Raw genomic sequence first — 16,116 nt, forward strand, 5'->3', positions numbered from 1 at the left:
GGACCGCTGGAGAACGTCGCGGCTCAGACATCTTCAGCAGAAGCAGGAATTTTATATATATATATATATATGTATACATATACATACATGCATATATATATATATATATATATATATATATATATATGTATACATATACATACATGCATATATATATATACATGCACAAACATATACATATATGTATATATGTATGTATATGTATATATATATATGTGTGTGTGTGTATATATATATATATATATATATATATATATATATATATGTATGTGTGTATATGTGATGGATTAAGATTTTCTTGCTTTTAATCTATAAAACTGAAACCAAATTTGATGTAACTGTCCTGGTAGACTCGTTTATAGTTGGCATAGGCCGCATTGGAAAGCAGAGGCACGCGGTCCTGCTGCAAGTTCTGTTATTATATAAGAGACACTGTAGGTTTGTGCAAAGACATTGCAATAGCTAAACTAACACTTATCTAATTGCATAGACAAAAATTTAGGGAAATAAATGCCCTATTTTCTCACTTCCATTAAACTTCCCAGTTTCTTTAATTTGTTCTTTTTTACTAGACAGGAAAAGGAACAAATGGCATAAAGCAACAAATGATTAAAGCAGATTGTTTTCAAATGGCATTTTAACAGCCTTTAGCTGGCTCTAAGGCACACAGTTAGAACAAGGAAAGCTATGGTGGAATTAGCATCACTCCCCTCCCCCTGTCCTCTCCGTTTTCTTCCCCGTCTCCTTAAAAAGTTGGGGACCAGCGTCACACCCTAACAATGACATATTTCTCTGATGACAAAGCAATAAAAAGCCATGCCACGTAATGTAGTGTATATCATCTGCTGGGTCTCTGTGTCACCTAAAGGTAGAAATGAAGGTGTGTGTTTTTGTGTTGTGCAAAAGTAACAGTGTCAAATTTCCTCTCTCCTCCCTCACCCACATCCCTCCTTCTTGCTCTCTCTCTTTGTCTCCCCTGCAGAGGGGTATGAGTCCTTCTCGCATTCTTCCGTCCTGACACTCATCTTCTTTCACTCCATCTTGCTGTGGTTATTGTTGTGAACTGTGTGACCGTTCAGCATCGGTCCATTTTTCTTCATGTTCTTTTTAACATCGTCTTCTTCCTCCTCCTCCTCTTCTGACTCATCTGTCTCATCTTTGTCACTCCTTTCGTCGTCCACTTTTTCCTGGAAAAAGAAAAGGAAAAAAAAACACAGCGTGAGGAGACTTATGGGCCGATGTGATCAATCTTGTGTGTTAAAATACATCTGTGTGAACCTTTTTATTGTTTTCTTACATATTCTTATGGCAAATGTAATTATAGTCACTTCTCCTCCCCAGTTAGCTCTCTAATCTCTGGCAAATATTATACACAGGAAACTCAGTCCTCAACATTCTAAAACAGTAGCCTGAGACAAATGCAGTGACATGTAACATGAGTCAGACGGAGCCAGCAAAATATCAACAGCATGGCACGAACCCTTACTGTGTAGAATCCCAATATTAAAATGGTGAGGTTTTCACTTTAAAAACAAAGTTCTATGGCTTCATTCTCTGAGTGTATTTGATTATGTTTTAAATGGACTCAATTTTATATTCCGCTTTTCTACCTTAGCGGCACTCAAAGTGCTTTACAGTGTCATCTCATTCATCCATTCACACACACACTCACACACTGATGGCGAAGGCTGCCATGCAAGGCGCCAACCTACTCATCAGGGGCAATTATGGGTCCAGTATCTTGCTCAAGGACACTTTGACATGGTCACCGGGGTCGAGGATCAAACCAGCGACCCTTTGGTTGCTAGACGGCCACTCTATCCCTGAGCCATGCCGCCCATAGTTTTAGGATGAAACCTGAGTCAAGCCATTTACAACAATGACATCATATCATATTCAAAACATTATAGATATGAATATCCCTTTTTCCACATACTGGTAACATCTCCATCCTCTTTACACACAAAATAGCATCGTAACATCTCTATACTGTTTTGCCATTCAGAAATAATTATGTTAAAGTAATGCGTAGAGACATAAACGTTACTAGTTTAAAACTATTGGAGATGGGGTGTTGCGTAAGTAACGTCTGCTTACATTGTTGGTGAGGAAGCGGACTGCTATCCGTATGATGAGAACAGCCCAGAAGATATGTAAACACTGCAGCACCATCAGAAGACCGTTAAAAAAGTAGTAGCCAAAGAAAGGTTCATAGACGGTCACTGGGTAGACCCACGTACAGTAAATAATCCTGCAGAAGAAGAAGAAGAAGAAGAAGAAGAAGGACAACTATGTAGAAGGTATTACTATAGAATATCTTACAGTCTCAGTGTGTCTGTTTGGAGTGTGGATGTGAACTATACCGGAAGGGGAAGATGACAAGGCGAGTGATGATGAAGACTGCAGCAAATACAATGAAGATGTAGTTACATGCATTTCGCCACCCAGCATAGTTGAACATCTTTGCAGACTGGCAGACGGAGAGAGAAAGACAATTAGTTCAACAGAGGATGGCCGTCACTGTCGTGTAGTTTATTATGATTCTCCACCACCAGGTGGCAGCGTAATATCAGTGTATGACTGGCACATTTGACCCTAAGTTGTTATTTCATGGTATTTATTGAATTATATTGGAGCAAAACTAAAACGTTAATATGTCTTCTGGTCAACATCATCAACTTTCATAATGGAAGCTAGAAACAATTTCTCACTTACGGTGTGTCACTCTTCAACTAGAAGCTCCCAGATGTGAGGGTGCCTGAGTCAAATGTGTCCTTAGACCGTTTTCAGGTTACACCCTTGACAGTTATAACTGGCTAATTTACAGTATGGAAACAAAACAGTGCTAACAGATGTTTAATCTCACTGGCCCACGTGCATCTTCTGTCCTCCTCAACCCTTACTTCCATTTTTACCTCCACTAAGGTCATGTGATCAAGATTGCAAGATATCTGAAAAACTGATGAGGTGAATTTGGATAAAATGTAATGGAAAGATAGGTGGTATTATAATGAACAAGTTATTAACTTTTGGAAGCAACCTGGATCAAACTGTAGATCCTGAATCCTGTTCTAGGCCACTGACAGGATGTAGCAATTAGCAATATATCTGGAGATGTCAGAGAAGAATTTTGATCAAATTCAGATTCCACGAGAAATGGTTAAAAGTGGAATGCTTCAGCTTCCTGACACTGTTTTGATCGTATCCTGGATCTGTGATTTTGACGATACGATGTTCTGTCTCCTTGGCGGATGTATGAGCTCTTCGAATGTGTTCTAGTTAGAAATGGATCCAAGATTCAATTATAATGAAACATTCAATCAACAAAAAAAAAAAACCTTCTGTTTAAACTTCTTTATGAGCCATCGTATCTTATGATGATAATATTATGATACCTATGACAAATAATGTGATATTTTGAAGACAGTTTACGCGTCAGATGATTTGGAGACATGTGTTCTAAGCAAAAACATGAGTGGGATAATCAATATACCATGAAATGAGGCATTAGATATATGTACCTCAAGGAGGTAATCAGAGGAGTCGTGCACCAGCATGATGAGGGTTCCAGCGCGGATGTAGTTAACACACCAGGAGAAGCTGATGAGGAGGATGGTTGCTACATGGTGGACAATCTGCTCCTTGAAGTCCTAAAGAGGCATCAGAAGGAGACCAACTATTCATGCTGGGGGAAATGAGTGTTTCGAACATGTATTTGTGAGTGTTTTAAGTGGTTCTGCGTGTGTTGAGGTAAATCCTGCTTAAGAGGCATCTGGGTTAAAATATTGTGTTGGAGGAACAATCTGTGCCTCTTTGGACAGATTTTCCCCCACTGTGCTTAGCTGACCCAGGGTGAGCAAAGTCCAAACACACACACACACACACATTCAAAAACACGTGTAAAAAACAGTCTAATGTTCAACCACGGTTCACGTCAGATATCAACCTGATCAGATAATGAGGTCGGAACAGTTCGTCTTCCTCTTGATCTAATAACGTAATGGTAGGCCAACAATTGTTTTCTATTGTCCAGAAACATTGTGTATCTTCTTTTCTGATGAAAGTCTTTTGTTTACTGAGAGAAAATCACTCTCCAGATAAAGACACTTACTTTGCGTTTGACATCAGAAGCTACACTGAAGAGCAGAGAGCTGTAGAAACCCAGCTCGATCATGTAGTACCAATACTGAGACGGCAGGAGAGTCTGCAGGACACAAACACAAAAAGCCATTAAGTCGTTTTCACTTAGATAAACTTTACTTGTCCCGCTCATCGATCCAATGCTCATTCTATAAAGGGTGAGGAAATAGTGAGACATGATTTCTCAAAGCTCAGGAATAAACATTAAAATAACTTGTTTTGTCTGGCTAAGGCTGCATTCAGACCACATCAGACTCTGCAGCAAAGACGCAGGTTCTATTACTCATGGTTAAGGTTGCCCAAACACCACAGCCAATACAAGTTGAACCACATAACGCAGTGTCACACTGGCAGTCACTTAGGCCAGAGATCAGACTGGAAGACGCCGTCTGCTGTTTCCCGAGCAACAGAAAGAGAGAGAGCGAGAGGGAGATAGAGAGAGAGAGAGAGAGAGAGAGAGAGAGAGAGAGACTGATTGCTATCATCTGGCTTGCACTATATGCTGTAAAATAAAGATAGCAATCATCTTCTGTCAGTTTGTATCTATTTATGTTGAGTTTTAGGAAAGGAAAATGTTCTTTCTCTTGTTCATTGTTAAGACGGTGGTTGGGGAGCAGTTTTACAACAACATCACATAAACGCCCACGTTACGATACGCCCACACCGTCACCCTGCAGCAGCGGCAGATTTGGTCTGAAGTGAGACAGTTGTTGTTCACGAGTGAATTTTTTTCAGCATTTTTGCTGAACAGAAGTGCTTGAGAACTTCTAAATTATTAACACTCTGGCAACTGATTAATCAGCTCCTCCCTAAAGGACAATCTGTATTCAGAGGGTGTCGTGCGTTGTGCTTTTCGTGTACTTAGTCATCCCCGAGACGTACCAGCACAGGAAAGCCTTGCCACATCTCCTTCAGGTCATACAGCCAAGGTTTCTGGAAGAGGAGATGGGATGTGAGTGAGACATCAGAGCTCGACACTTGTATTTATATCAACTGACTCAGCATGGCAGTGAGTCAGCGCTGCCCTTATGACCATGTGAGGCATGATGTTAACCTGGCAGAGGAAAAAAAAAGGCCAACTACCATGGAAACTGTCAAGTTACGATGGCAGGGCAGATGACGAATGAGGATGTAAATATAAGGAGACAGGAGGAAGAGAAGGTGTCTGATTTTGTGTGTGTGTGTGTGTGGTGGAGGTGGAGGGGGGTTAACATGGTGGTACTCACATCGATGAGGGCGGCCAGGCCAGCAATGAAAGCAAGAAGGTAAAAGGTAAATCTCCAACTGCAAGAGAACACACACACATACAAACATACTCTCAACTCAGTCAATGGGGAAAAGACAGGAGACACATTTTCTACTAGCAGGCATGTAAACACATCATCCACCACAAATTCTCGCAAAAACGTCACACAAGTGACAAACACACACATACACACAAGATGGAAAGAAATGTGAGGATGAATGTCCTGGAAAAATCTGGTAAACTGCGCTGGGAATGTCAAATGAGGACACACACACACACACACACACGCATACACGCGAACACAGCGACAGACAATGAGTGCTGTCAGACTGTTAATATCCTGTAACAGAGACAGTGAGGGGTTATTCCCACTGTGGCAGCTCAAACAGGTGGAAACAAATGTAAAAAAAAGAATGAAAGAAAGAGGGGATTTCATTCTGAAAACACAGCAGCAGACAGAGAGAAGGAGGAGAAGGTGAATCTAAAGAAAGAAGAGATGGTGAGAGTGACACCAGAGGGGGAAATAAGAGACAGAAAGCCTGTTGTGTGAACGTAGACAATAGATTGATTCAGCGGAGAAATGTCATAACACATGCAGCAAAACGAGTGACAAACATCCAGCCACATGCACATCCGTTACACATCATATGCATATAACAGAAACAGACAGACAGACAGACAGACAGACACACACACGCGCCATACTGGTTCATACTTGCAGATGAAAGAGTCGGTTCACATAATTACCAAAAAAGCAGAATTTCTTCTACCAGAGTTGGAGCAGACAAAGCTAGACAGACAGGGTTGATACTCTTATTTTACTGATTAACCAACAAGAGCTGGAAGAAAAAAGTGAAAAAAAACCCCAAATATTTCCAGTCTGACTCCCACTGTTAAAAGGCTGACGACTAATGATGTTTCTTCATCGACTTATCTTCAGATTAATTTAAAAATGAACTGCTTGAATTGCTAAGAAATTTAAAGAAATCATACTTTGCACAATTTTCCGCCATTCTCTCGTCTAAAAGACGTCTAAATTTGTTTCATAGAAGACGTAAGATGATGCAAATCCTTGCGTTTATTAAGAGTCTTAAATGAGCAAATGTTTCACATTTTGACTCGAAAAAAGCCAGTAATTAATTAACTTCCAATACTTTAATCGATCAAGTGCTGCAGCTATAATTTGTAGACCTAAAGGCTTTCGGTTCACTATGACACAGGACAAAGAAAAAAACAGGAAAGGTCCGCAATAGCAAAGTTGTAACTAAGTTTTGTTTTACATTGTATCGATTACCATGCATTGAAACAACTTTGTCGTGTGAATTTCCATGGAACAATAATTTGTTTCAGCTCCTGTTAACCAAATAACATCACCAAAACTATACTAAATACTTTGGAGGACTAATCCAGTGGTTCCACCTGCTAATAGTGGACTCTGTTTTCTGTTGTAATTTGAGTGAACAGACTCTTTGGGTTGGATTTAATGGATCTCAGTTAATCCTGAATAATTCAATGATAATGAAGCTACTTGTGATGGGGGTCATGTCACTACAGCAGATTAGAAAACATCACGTATGGGATGAAGTAATGCATGAACTGATCACCGTTTTTTTTGTTTGTTTGTTTGTGTTTTGGTTTTCTTTGGCCTGCCTGTGACAATGCTAACAGTGCCATGCTCTCTGCTCCTGTTTATTGCATGCTTTAGTAGTGCACACGTGCTGCCAGCAGAGACTGACTGAATCCAGGGGCCATGTGTATTATCAGGAGATCACACTGTTGGTTTAGCGCTGCTTCTGACAGTAAAATGCTCAGGCACACAGATAACAATCAGCGGCGACAGAGCCCCTGGTGCTGTGTGTTAATGAGTATGTGGCTGATGCGTGGATGGTTGGATGTGTGAGCGTGTGTGTGTGTGTGTAAAGAGTAGGGGGGAGGAGACATGACAGTAGCTGCAGAGAGGTATTGTAATGAGTTTGTGAGTTTTTGTGTGTGTGTGTGTGTGTGTGTGCGTATGTGCACACCCACTAGCATGCTAAAAATAGAGAGCTACTTTTGCCCTCAGAAATGTGCTCATATGGCCGGAGGAACGCAAGTATGGCAGCTGCTTTAACCTCCACTGCTATAGCAACGTGACGTGTGCACGAATGTTTGAAAGTGCACGTGTGTATGTGTGTGTGTGCGGGCATGTGTGCATCCTTACCTGGCCTCTCGAAACTTTTTCAGCAAACTCGGCCTGTCTTGATTCCTCCGTCTCCTGAACCATCGCTGCACTTGTCTTTCTGAGTAGCCAGTCTGGCTGCAAAGACTCACTATTGAATTCTGAAAACAACATGAAGAGTTTAGTTTTCCTTTTTCGATGCAAGCTTTTTCAGTGGTCTTACTTGTGTGCGTGGGCGCGCGCGCGTGCGTGTGACGAGGTACCTGTGTGGGGTTTTTGGTAATGTTACAGTAGAAGGACTCCAGTGCGGGGTCGTGAGGGGCTCTGAGCCGTACTGTTTCTTTCACCCCGAGGAGAGAAGCCAGAGGTGTCGCCACTGTCCTGCAATCACAAACATAATATGACACAAAAACACATTCAATGAGGAGAAATGAGGAATGGCGAGAAACCTGCGTGAGGTGAGGTGGAGGTCTGTGACTTCATAGTGCTTATATATTTTTTTTAAGCACATGTGGACAATCTCAGAGGAGAAACAACTCTACCTAATGTTCACTATGAAGGTAAAAGTGGGTGGTTCTGCTGTCTTGGAGTGCAGTATGTGGAGAGGTTCTACTAATATTCTGCCCTTTGTAAATAGAGTCACCAAAATTTTAAAAACGCCTCTCAGTACGGTGCAGGACAATGCAGCCCAGTTTAGCACCACTGCAAACTACGACCTCCATAATGACATGTCAATGCCGGTGTAAACTGAGCTTTATTCATGGCAGTGCTCATGTATTGCATCATATTTGACACTGTATATGTAAACAGATTTATGTGCTTGTTTGTTTGTAACTCCACATTAACGGGGGGGGGGGGGGGGTGAAACCCAGTAACAGCATTGGCTCCAGCAATAAAACATTAGTAGACTTTCAGCCGACTGATTTATTGATAATTACTAGTGTGAGAAACGTCACTAGAAATACGACTTAATCACAGATTATTGAGAAGGGCCAATCGTACCAATGTTTAAAGAATTGCGAAGTAAAGGTGAAAGACACATCTAGAGTTACTGCCTGAAGGGGTTATGCCTCTACCAACCGGTCAGAACCACCGAACAACCAAAGCACTACTGCAATAGTGAAAGACATTTGTGTCATAATCAGCATGTGAATCACAGAGTAGGAAACACATTTTATGAGGTCACATCGGTCTTTAACTTTGACCGATAAAATGTAATCAGTTCATTATTCAGTCCAAGTGGATGTTTGTGTCAAATTCATAGAAGTTCCCTTCGAGTGTTCTGACATGTTCAGTTGACTAGAATGTGAGGTGGGCAGACGGAACGCCTCTGGCCATGCATGTCGCCAGTGTGGAGGCATAAAATCTTGAAGTGGAATAAACCAATATGAGATCAAACCAACATGAGGCCAGCGGGCAGAAAGAAGCTGCCAAAAAAAGTAGAAAGCAAAAAAGTAGAAAGCTCAAAGTTTGGATAAAAATATCGATGAGGAGAAGAAAAGAGACTGACCTTTCGAAAATCTGACGGACGATTAGGAATAAAAGGGCGATGGGCAGGGCCACCCACAGATCGCGAGCTTTGGCGTAGACTCGTCCATCCCGATCCTCCAGGTCAGCCCAGCCAAGGCCCTCCGGAAACCACAGACGCTCCTGCCAGAACCACTTGCTGAGTTCTGACAGCATCCTGAAACACACACGAGCATTTATTAACATCTAAAGTAAGTAATAAAACTCATGAAACGCATGTCCTCTTAAGGTTTCCCCAAAACCCGAAGGCACACGTGTCCTGAGGTACACGTCTATGGTTAAACATCTGTGATTGGGGATGTTTGCTACAGTGTAATTAAGAGAATTAGATGATTGCACCGATGTTTCCCTCCCATGGAAGCCTGGCAGCAGCTTTTTCCTAATGCATATACCAGAGCACATGCAGCATGAGGGGAGGTGGGGAGGCCCAAAAGAGGGAGCACGAATCAGACCAACAACCGAGCAAATCTTTTCCTTCATATTTCAACACCAATGCTTCCCTCAACACTTGTAGTCCGAGAAGAGTGTTTCTGCGGCTAAGTTCAGGGAGTGGCTGAGTGAAGGGGGAATAAGCAACTGAGGGATTTGAGTCATTATTCATCCATATGTGCAGAGATCGGCTGGGGCATCCCCACCCCCATCCCTCTGTCTCTGGAGCCCCCCTCCCACCCACTAGCTGCAGCTGTAAATGCTAAAGCCCTTTAACCGCTTCGCTTCCACTCCCATCCCCACCCTGCTGCTCCCTGCCAGTAATCAATAAGGGTTCCCTCATTGGCCCAGAGCAGCAAAGGCATGTGTGCTCTCCCACCCTTGACTACCCCGAAAATAAGCAGCTGAAATTCTGCTAACAAAAAAAAAAAGATGAAGAACTTTCCTCATTGTCACCGTTTATGTTTACCGCTGCTTATAATCGGAGCGTGTTGATAATAGTACTGATAATACTATCAGTACTGCAGCTCCATCTGTTCAGAGTCAAACTGTGAACTTTTACTCCACATCAAAACCCTAACCTTTTGTTACATAAGGGACTAACACATCTCAAGACTGAGTCCTGGTCCAGAGGACTAAACACTGATTCATTTTGGTGCTGTTGCGTGTGTTTCCAGTCTTAGACATACCTAGGTTCATGGCCTCAGACGTCCTATTTATTACCGCTCTGTGGAGAACCCTTTCCCCTTCTCAGTTATTTATCACATCATGTCATCTTAGTCATGGCCTCTGCTTCCTCCCCCCAGCACAGGTGGTGGATGGGAAGGCTGCTGACATAGTTTTCCAAGTTATTTTGCCAACTCTTCCACTTCAGTAATGTTATGTCTCACTTGCCCTACAATCTCCTGCCAGGGCTCCTGATTTCTGCTGAATAACAAGTTTTTTATCCCCATAAAAACAAATGTAATCTGACTTAAAACAGAGAGCTAAACAAGCCGGGGAGCATAAATGGGAATGGTTCAAAGGGCAGAAGAGCTTCCATGTTTAACAGTTGAGTATATCATCTGTAATTAGGATCCACCCTCTGCTACCACAAACACAACAACAGGGAACCTTTTTATCTTGCACTGCTGTGATGGTAAAAGCAATTTTGGATTCAGTCGGGTATTTTTAGGGTTCCATGTTCAGTTCATCCAGTGAACTCAGCATGTTAAAGCACTTTTCCCTGCACAGCTTTCCTAACACCACATTCCATTGGCCCACGAGATCATATGACCAGGCTCTTACCATTTCAATTGTCCAATAAAAGTAAGGGATGCCTCTAGCACGGTAGTGAGAGAGGAAGTTCTCTCTCCGTCTCTCTGTCTCTCTTATTCTCACTATGAATATACGTCACAGGGATGTGGTGATTGTAAACAGAGCTTGGGTCTTTTAAACCTGAACTTTTGTTGATGAATCACATCATGCTCTTTCTCAGAATGAAGCCTCCTGGTTTTGGAGGAGAACCTAAACAGAGCACACTGGGACCCGGTACCAGGAGTATTTGAAGAGTGTAAACGTGCTACCCAACATTAAGATGGGAGAGCGGCTGTCACTCTTCATGCCTCCATAACACGTTGCAATCGCTGAATCAGGCAACAATCTGTTTATCTCAATGATGGGTGTCCACAAGAGGAACATAAGTCATGAGACTGTAGCCACGTCCTCTGACCGTGAGTCACTCCAAAAACATACCACCAGCGTGCGCACACTTTCCCGTTTACTCAAATCTATCCGCACTCAAGGTTGCCCACTGACGAATGAATCATTCCAACCACAACTTTTATGGAGAAAAAGACGAAGTAATACCACAGAATTCTCGATTCAAAGAGGTCATGGTGTTAAAGTCGTCAGATTTGATAAGTAAACTGAGGTCACACAACTGGAGTCACATTAAATGATGACCTTGAATATTGTCTAGACTACAGGAGAGCTCTAATGTGGTTATTTTAATAGAGTCTTCCTTTATAGATCACATTGAAATGATAAAAGTATGAGAACCCCCCCCCCCCCCAGCATAATATATCTTCTACATCACCTGAACATTATTTGAAACGTGTATCGGTGTATCATAACGAATATTGCTATCTAATTGGGCAAGGAGGGAATACCCATGACTGTGTTTTATTAACTCCCTGAGCGGGTCATGTGATCGCTGGCATGAGTAAGCAGGAAGTCTCCATAACTAACTGATGGAATTTGATTGAAATATTTGTAATATTACAAGGAACAAGTGATCAACTTCTGGAGGTGATCTGGATCAAATCGTAGGTACCGGCTCCTGTAGACCGTTCTAGGCCATGGACAGGATATAAATCATTATTACTTTTGGATGTGTTACTGGTGAATTTCAGTCAAATTCCTTAAGTCCACGTGAAATTGTTGAGGAATGTTACAGCCACTGGAAATCATCTCTATCTGTGACCCAGGAAAACTCTTCCTAAAGAAATACAGCAATGTATTTTCATTAAACTGGTGAGGATTAAGGTTGCATAGATGTTGATCCAGCATATTTTTTTGGCCGGATGGAAAGATGTATAAACTGCTTTCGATTTTCCCCTATTCCGTATCCTCAGCGGAGGTATGCGCTCTCCGAGGGCGTTTTAGTTTCATGGAACGTTCTTTTACAGATGCTTGTGAATTAATATTGAATTGAACATGTCAGAGGATTCAAAAGGCTTTATTTTGAGGCACGGAAATATTACCAACACAATTAAAATCACAAAGAACTTCAAATGATCCTCACACATTGGTCCACTTCATATAAACGGTTGAGAGCAGCTACAAAAACGACTTTTATACTTCAAAATTTACATTTGATTCAGATTTTCTGAACTATTGTTTCAAAGTTTCATAAACTAGTATACTGCCATAGTAGAGCAGGCCAGCTTAAAGGATTTAATATGGTATGATTTTAGTGCGCCGTGATGCAATACAGGACGTTAGAGCTGACACCATTCAAAAATTAACCAACAACTATTTTTCTCATGGCCTAACTGTATTTTTTTTTTTTTTTAACATTGTACTTCACCACTGTGAGAATTTCCAACCATAAAGTGACATTTGTGGGAATAAACAAGCTATTTGAATATTTATTTCCCCGCAAGGGGTTAATAAAGGATTTCTGATTCTGATTTAACCTCATATCAGAACATTACAGGAGGACGACCGCATCGACCGAAGAAAACGAGGAGAACTGTGAGCTGCAACGCTAAATGAATCCATTTAAATGCAATTTCAACAGGAATCAATGGCTACAGCCTACAAGTGTGTGTCTTAAACGTGACTGCCAACCTTGAAAATCTACCCTCAGCCTGCCGTGGTTCATTCCCGCATTGTGGGATGAAGTGGTTGACCAGGAGGCTGGCGGGCTCCGTCGATGCACATGCTTCATTAGCTGTAACTCAGGTCATGCCTTGAGCATTTTGAGCCAGAATGTTTTAAAGATGTGTCACACAAATCTCTCACCTTTTTTAGACATACCACCATCCCCGCGGTTGACAGAAAACTCTGTACTGTTATTACAGCACAAGACTGAGTAAATAAGCAAACACGCGGATGACAGAAAACGATGAACTGTAAATGGAAGAGGACATCCAATCCTCCCAAGGGCAGACGGCCAGTCTTCTGTGGTCTGGTTCATCACTCTTAAGTCAGTCCTCTGATAGAGATCACTAGAATGTCGACTTCCATACCTTTGACACTGATTTGTGACCCTGATGAATTATTGATGAGGGGATTAAATCAGTGGGCAGATAGAAGTGAATAGGCCCATTCGGGAGGTGTAAGGATGATATTGTCATGCTGATTCTCCGCTCTCCTGATTGGATGCAGGCCAGTTCTGCCTTTTGAGTAAGTACAGTTACACGACTCGGGGCAATAAGATTGGCCCCTGGGCCTTTGTGAGGCCATTCTTTCAGAGGCGGTAGAGCTCTTAAGGATAATGATCATTAAACACCGGAAACGTTAGGAAGGTACTTCTGTCCTGAGACCGTCAAGGCCGTTTCTGTCTTCAGCTGAATGAATGACCATTAAATAAACAGCTGAAAGATGTAAGGTTGGACTTAAGAAAAAGTGGGGTTACCCTGGACTGGCCTTTAGGGCTGCAACAAGTTAGATTAATGTGCAAATGATTCAATCAGTCAATTGATAATTTCTTTTTCCCAGAACTGAATTGCAACTTTGTTTTTGCCCATAATACAACTCAGTTACCATTCACTGATGGACAACCAAGAATAGCAACACACTCACATTTATTACAGAATCAATTATCACGGCTAATCCACAAATAATCCATCCATTCATCCACATGTTGCACTGCTGTTGGGCTTTTTTAAAACGATGTGTTATCTGACACAAAACAGGCATATATTTGTATTTGAGGTTTTAAACTGTGGTCATGGTGGTGTACAAATACTCATTTAGCGATAAGAATACATCTAAAGCTTGCCTTTCAATGCAGGACGTATCATCGATTGCTTGCCATTAATAAATGATCAGGTCACTATCTATTTGAGCTGTATTGATCCTTACTGATGGATGTTTATGCAGTTTAGCAATACATTAATTCATATGCCACTCAATTAGAAACAATGAAACAGTGAGAGGTGAATTAAAAGAGAACACAATGGTGTCTCGTGTTGTCTTTATTTTGTAGCACTGGTTTCTTTTTCATTAACAGTGTGCCTTCAGGGTCTGTTTGATCTTTTATGGGTTAATAATGTGTGATTGCATTTAGTAAAATATTTAACTCGTGTGTGCTCTCTCCAATAACACTCAATAAATAGTTTATACCGTAGAACAAAAAAACCCCTATATTGATTATATATCAATGAGTATACATATTGTTCTATTTCATTATGGTTGCATGTGTCATAAATAGTTTTATGAGGATGAATCCAGCAAACTTTGTGGTTTTACAAGCTTTAACACAGAGGGAACTAAAAAGAGGAGGTCCAGCTGTAGGATTCTCAATCAGAAATGACTCACTGGAATTAAAACAAGCATAACTGAGTATTCAGCTAAATAACACTGTACGTGTAGCTGTATCACCCCAAGTATAGCTTGTGTAGTGTTAATTTAGCCTTTCCTGCTTCTAGTTAGCTAACTGATACAGCCTGATAGCATCTCTCCGATCAGACAACAGGGAAAAACAGACACTGATACATTCTTAACAACGAACTTTCATACATTTACAACTCGGGAACATCTTTTTTAAGCGTTTTAGCGTCCTGCGGCAAAGAGGCCCGTTACAAGTAGCTAATTAACCGAGTCCGCCTGCGTAAGTGCGTGATGACGTCAAAGCAAAGTAAAGATGCGGAGCGTGCGCCCGCCGCAAACACACGCACTCACAAAACGGTTACCTTGCGGCATGAAAGACAAACCTTACTTACTTTGATTTATCCCGTGGTGAGGTGAAAAATATCGCCTGCTAAAAGATAAAAACGTTTCAGGTCGTATCTCCACAAAGTCCTCCGTGTCCCACCGGTTAAACCCTTTAACGGTCCTGTTGAATGAACGTGCCGAGCTCGATGTCCTGCTCTGAGGGGCGCAGTTAGTGTCCGAGTTAACATGCAGACTGGTTTTTACATCTTTCCGTGAAGTTTGACTTTGTCCCGAAGAAAGAGGTTGATGGGGGGAGGGTGGGGGGAGTTAAAAGTAGCCGTGGGTGAGAGAGAGAGAGAGTCAGTGAGATGCTGCAATGCGACCAGCAGATTTTCTCCTATGATTTGTCGGAGCTTTCTCGTCGTGTTCCAGCTATGTCGCCCCCCCTCCCGTGTGTCCCGGGAGTCAGCGGGGTCTGTCCCGGTGTCTGGCCGGGCAGAGGCGGAGGTCGGGCCGGTAGGAGAACGAAGTGAGGGCAGCAGCTCAGACAGGGAGGAGTGAGGGGATAACGGAGAGGGAGGGACGCAGATGACGTTCAAGCACATGAGAGAGAGCATTTGGCTGACATACACACTCGCACACACCGACACACATCCGCGTTTTGTTTCCGCTCGGAGGGAAGTCCCCTCCCCCCCCACCCCCCTTTCGTCTTTGTGCAGATGTGAGCTGGGTTAATGGGTCGCTGACGCCTGTATATACTGGCCTAACTCCATGTCACAGCGGCTGTTTTGCTCTCATCTAAAGTTTTCATGAGACATTTTTCTCTGGATATTGTTTATTTTTTCAATTCAGAATTTGATCCGTTTTTTCTGTGCTCTGACCTTTGGCCTGCTTATTTGTAAAACTACTTTAATCAACACACGTGATTTAAAAACTTTGCTCGATTGCAAAATTCCTCCCAAATCTTGTAAAAATCACATTTTTCATATAGTAAAACTCCTTTTTCATCCTTCCCTTGAAGACACAGTTATAATTCTATTATTAAAGCATTTTAGGAATGACTTTTGACCCTCAGAAACGCTTAAAGCAGATACCAATGTGTGCTTTTTTTTTCTCTTTTTTCTCTGCAACACAGATATTTCAGTTAGCGTTCTTGCTGGCGCAGCTTATTTTTCAGTGGATGGTGACCTGTGAATTATGAAAGACGTGTGTAAGAGGTTACAAGCTGACATACACCAAAGTAGAGCTCCAG

General features: G+C 41.9%; 1 protein-coding gene across 1 annotated transcript; it reads right to left on the reverse strand.

Moving 5' to 3' along the window:
- Nucleotides 1–240: 240 nt before the first annotated feature.
- Nucleotides 241–15,482, reverse strand: cers2b (ceramide synthase 2b). Its single transcript, XM_086218370.1, has 11 exons — nucleotides 14,933–15,482; nucleotides 9,055–9,228; nucleotides 7,808–7,925; nucleotides 7,587–7,705; nucleotides 5,367–5,424; nucleotides 5,023–5,073; nucleotides 4,112–4,204; nucleotides 3,522–3,650; nucleotides 2,364–2,470; nucleotides 2,098–2,251; nucleotides 241–1,187 (listed from the first exon to the last, which is right to left on the reverse strand). The coding sequence occupies exons 2-11, from the start codon at nucleotides 9,225–9,227 to the stop codon at nucleotides 1,032–1,034; spliced, it is 1,158 nt and encodes a 385-aa protein (XP_086074496.1). The 5' UTR covers nucleotide 9,228; nucleotides 14,933–15,482; the 3' UTR covers nucleotides 241–1,031.
- Nucleotides 15,483–16,116: the final 634 nt, after the last annotated feature.

The sequence above is a fragment of the Aulostomus chinensis genome, chromosome 11 (genome assembly GCF_037954235.1).
Source record: "Aulostomus chinensis isolate RoL2024-O1b breed Wild chromosome 11, RoL_Achi_v1.0, whole genome shotgun sequence".
In the NCBI taxonomy this organism is placed as follows: domain Eukaryota; kingdom Metazoa; phylum Chordata; class Actinopteri; order Syngnathiformes; family Aulostomidae; genus Aulostomus; species Aulostomus chinensis.